The sequence below is a fragment of the Propithecus coquereli genome, unplaced genomic scaffold (assembly GCF_000956105.1).
Source record: "Propithecus coquereli isolate 6110/MARCELLA unplaced genomic scaffold, Pcoq_1.0 Scaffold543, whole genome shotgun sequence".
NCBI lineage: Eukaryota > Metazoa > Chordata > Mammalia > Primates > Indriidae > Propithecus > Propithecus coquereli.
In genome coordinates, this window is record NW_012151319.1 from 1,106,405 (window position 1) to 1,109,906 (window position 3,502).

Genomic DNA, 3,502 nt, shown 5'->3' on the forward strand with positions numbered 1-3,502 from the left:
CGTCAAAGATGGGGCAAGAGTTGATTTGTGATGGATTACATAAACTATTATTTAGGTTTGTGTTTTAATTTACAGGCTTCTGTAATGTATCCCAATCCTGATCCCTTAGAAACACAAACAGGCGTTCTTGACTTTTATGGACAAAGATCATGGCGACAAGGAATACTAAGTAAATAATTTTTCCCTCCACCCTTTTCTCAACCTCAGAAGGCAAAGATAATTATCATAATTTTTCCTTTGGCTCTGTTAGGCATAATAAATTATGTTGAAGTAAAAATGTGTACAAACATTTTTTGTTAAGATTTGCAGTTTCTTAGTTTTTAGAATGCTTTGTATCACTACATCTTTGAGTAACTTAATAATTAACGATGTTGATGTGATTAAAACATTTGGACATCTGTTGTCTTGAACACAATAAGCCACTGTCATCTATTTAAATATTATATTAACAATTCCAGTTAACTTTAACAGTTTATTTGACATTTAACAAGTGTTGAATTGTATCACCTTAAAAACAATTTCTCTGCATCTTTTTTATGTTTTATACATAATTTAATTAAAGCTGTATCTGGGGCAATTGAACCTTAGGTGTTAAGAAATTATTTACTTTAATCTCCAAAGTACATTCTTTATAGAGTATGATATTGATGTTACTCTTCAGATGGTTGATTCCTCTAAGCAGAAGAACATTGAGCTCAATAATGTTCCCCTCAGAACAGAGATCATAGAGAATTTCCATGTTAACAAAGCTGTCTCTTAGAACCTTTAAGATTCTAGAATGTTAAGAGTCTTAAATATGTTATATTAAAGGATTCAAGGAGTGTGTACACATACAATGTTCACGTGAAGATTTATGTTAAATGAGCTATCTAAGATGGGTTGCGTCTTATTTTATACAGGTTTTGATCTTTCTGATCCTGAAAAAGAGAAGGTAGGAATTCTTGCCATTCAGCTGAAGGAGAGAAATGTTGTTCACTCTGTAAGTTTTTTTCAATATAAACTATTATTTACAGTATTCAAGAAAAATATGATATTATTTTTATTCAAATGTTTCCTACTTTATCTTTTCTATCAGGAAATAATAATAACTCTTCTGAGCAATGCTGTTGCACAATTCAAGAAGTATAAGTGTCCAAGAATGAAAAGCCATCTAAGTATGTATCCATAACATGCCACAATTTTATACAACTTTGAGTGATTTTAAATTATGTACATAAATCTTTTTTCCTTTATAGTGGTTCAAATGGGAGAGGAATATTATTATGCAAAGGATTATACCAAAGCTTTGAAGTAAGCCCTGTTCACTATTTATTTTTACAAGTAGTCTGATTACTTTACAGTGAAATTGGAATAGAAATTTATATTGAAGGATTATTATTTTCATATTTATTTCTATTTCTGTTAAACTCCATTTCTGTAATATTTTTCAAGTGCCATCTGCTGGCACAATCTTTTTCAAAGTTTTAGGAATGTACTTTTTTTTCTTCTAGAACTCTTAAAACCCTTTCTTGTGGAGTTATTTCATTATGTCTTACATTGTGTCTCTTTTAGGTTGCTGGATTATGTGATGTGTGATTACCGGAGTGAAGGATGGTGGACTCTACTCACGTCTATATTGACTACAGCTCTGAAGTGTTCTTACCTCATGGCCCAGTTAAAAGATTACATTACTTATTCCCTAGAACTCCTTGGAAGAGGTAACCTGGTGTCTTTCAGCAAAATTCTCAATCCATAAAATTATTTAACATGTTTAAACTTTTTAAAATTTGAAGAATAATTTAGTCTTACATATTTAGCAGTACTTTTACTACGTGCAAGTCACTGTGCTTAGTCATCTTAAAAGAGATATTTATTATAAAATATTTTTAAATGCTGGGCATGTAATCCTAGCACTCTGGGAGACTGAGGCGGGAGGATCGCTTGAGGCCAGGAGTTCCAGATCAGCCTGAGCAAGAACAAGACCCCACCTCTTCAGAAAATAGAAAAATTAGTGGGACATGGTGGTGTGCACGTAGTTCCAGCTACTTAGGCAGGAGGATTGCTTGAGCTGGGAGCTTGAGGTTGCAGTGAGCTGTGATGATGTTACTGCACTCCAGCCTGGGTGACAGAGCGAAACCTTGTTTAAAAAAAAATATATGTGTATGTGTGTGTGTGTGTGTATTTGTTAAATAAGGATGGTGGACTTACTTGCCTGTCTTACAGTCCTGATTTTTTTCCTTCTTTCTTCATATTAGCTTCAACTCTGAAAGATGACCAGAAATCTCGGATAGAAAAGAACCTCATAAATGTCTTAATGGTAAGTTGGAGTTGTTCATATAAAATGTGTTGTACAGATATGTATACCTGTATCTATGTCTATATATACGTGTGTATATGTATATACAGTTTTTTTTTTCTCTACCTGATTGAACGAATGTTTAACTCTGTTGGTACAGAATGAAAGTCCTGATCCAGAACCTGACTGTGATATCTTAGCTGTGAAAACTGCTCAGAAGCTGTGGGCGGACCGAGTTTCTCTGGCTGGCAGCAATATTTTCACAATAGGAGTACAGGATTTTGTGCCATTTGGTAGGTAGCCGACATCTACAGTATTTCAGAGAAATCATTCTTATAGGTGCAAAATAATAAATATAAAAATCAAAGAATTTTCAAAGTACAATCATTTCATAGATAAACTGTGATTTTGTTTCTCTTCAGTGACTTATAAAGATAATCAACATAAATACTTGATTTATGTCTTAAAATGTACTTTGTTCATTTGTAGTTCGAGTATTGTTAGAAACACACTTGACTGTCTAGGCAGGTATTTTGAAGTAAGTTAATAACAAAATGGTTCTTTTTCCTTTAAAATCTTATCACCTGCAGTTCAGGAGTGTCTGTTTTTAAAATTAAAGATGGTTTTAAATCTATAATTTATTTAAATTTTGTTGTCTTTTAAAAAGTGAGCTGCATTTATGTCTGTTGCAGTGTCTTAAGTGTGAAAGTCAGTAATAATGGACAATGTAGATGTGTCTTTTCTGAAGAGGGTGGTTCACAGAATAATGTGCGTGAGTCTTGTATATCTGGTAGTGTGTAACTCAGCCCTTTTGTTTGATTTCTAGTACAATGCAAAGCCAAGTTTCACGCCCCAAGCTTTCATGTCGATGTTCCTGTTCAGTTTGATATTTATCTGAAGGCTGATTGTCCACATCCTATTAGGTTTTCCAAGCTCTGTGTGAGCTTTAATAATCAGGTAATGGTGACTTTCGATGTGTTTTTACCATGTGTGTATCTTATTGTAGCTTGTGTTAAACTGGATAAAACGAGCTTGATGACCTTTGCTAACCTCTCTTTCAGGAATACAACCAGTTCTGTGTAATAGAAGAAGCATCCAAAGCAAGTGAAGTTTTAGAAAATTTGACTCAAGGAAAGATGTGCTTAGTTCCTGGTAAAACAAGAAAATTGTCATTTAAATTTGTTGCAAAAACTGAAGATGTGGGAAAGAAAATTGAGGTTAGTTATG

At 33.3% G+C, this 3,502-nt stretch overlaps 1 protein-coding gene across 1 annotated transcript in view; it reads left to right on the plus strand.

Moving 5' to 3' along the window:
- The window catches only part of TRAPPC11 (trafficking protein particle complex 11), a 36,235-nt gene that overhangs the window by 25,199 nt on the left and 7,534 nt on the right, over window positions 1-3,502 (plus strand). The window contains exons 11-19 of the mRNA XM_012657462.1: window positions 76-169; window positions 900-979; window positions 1,076-1,154; window positions 1,236-1,290; window positions 1,552-1,697; window positions 2,235-2,296; window positions 2,436-2,568; window positions 3,102-3,232; window positions 3,337-3,492. Of these exons, the coding sequence (XP_012512916.1) occupies window positions 76-169; window positions 900-979; window positions 1,076-1,154; window positions 1,236-1,290; window positions 1,552-1,697; window positions 2,235-2,296; window positions 2,436-2,568; window positions 3,102-3,232; window positions 3,337-3,492 (936 nt within the window). The remainder of the gene's footprint in view (window positions 1-75; window positions 170-899; window positions 980-1,075; window positions 1,155-1,235; window positions 1,291-1,551; window positions 1,698-2,234; window positions 2,297-2,435; window positions 2,569-3,101; window positions 3,233-3,336; window positions 3,493-3,502) is intronic.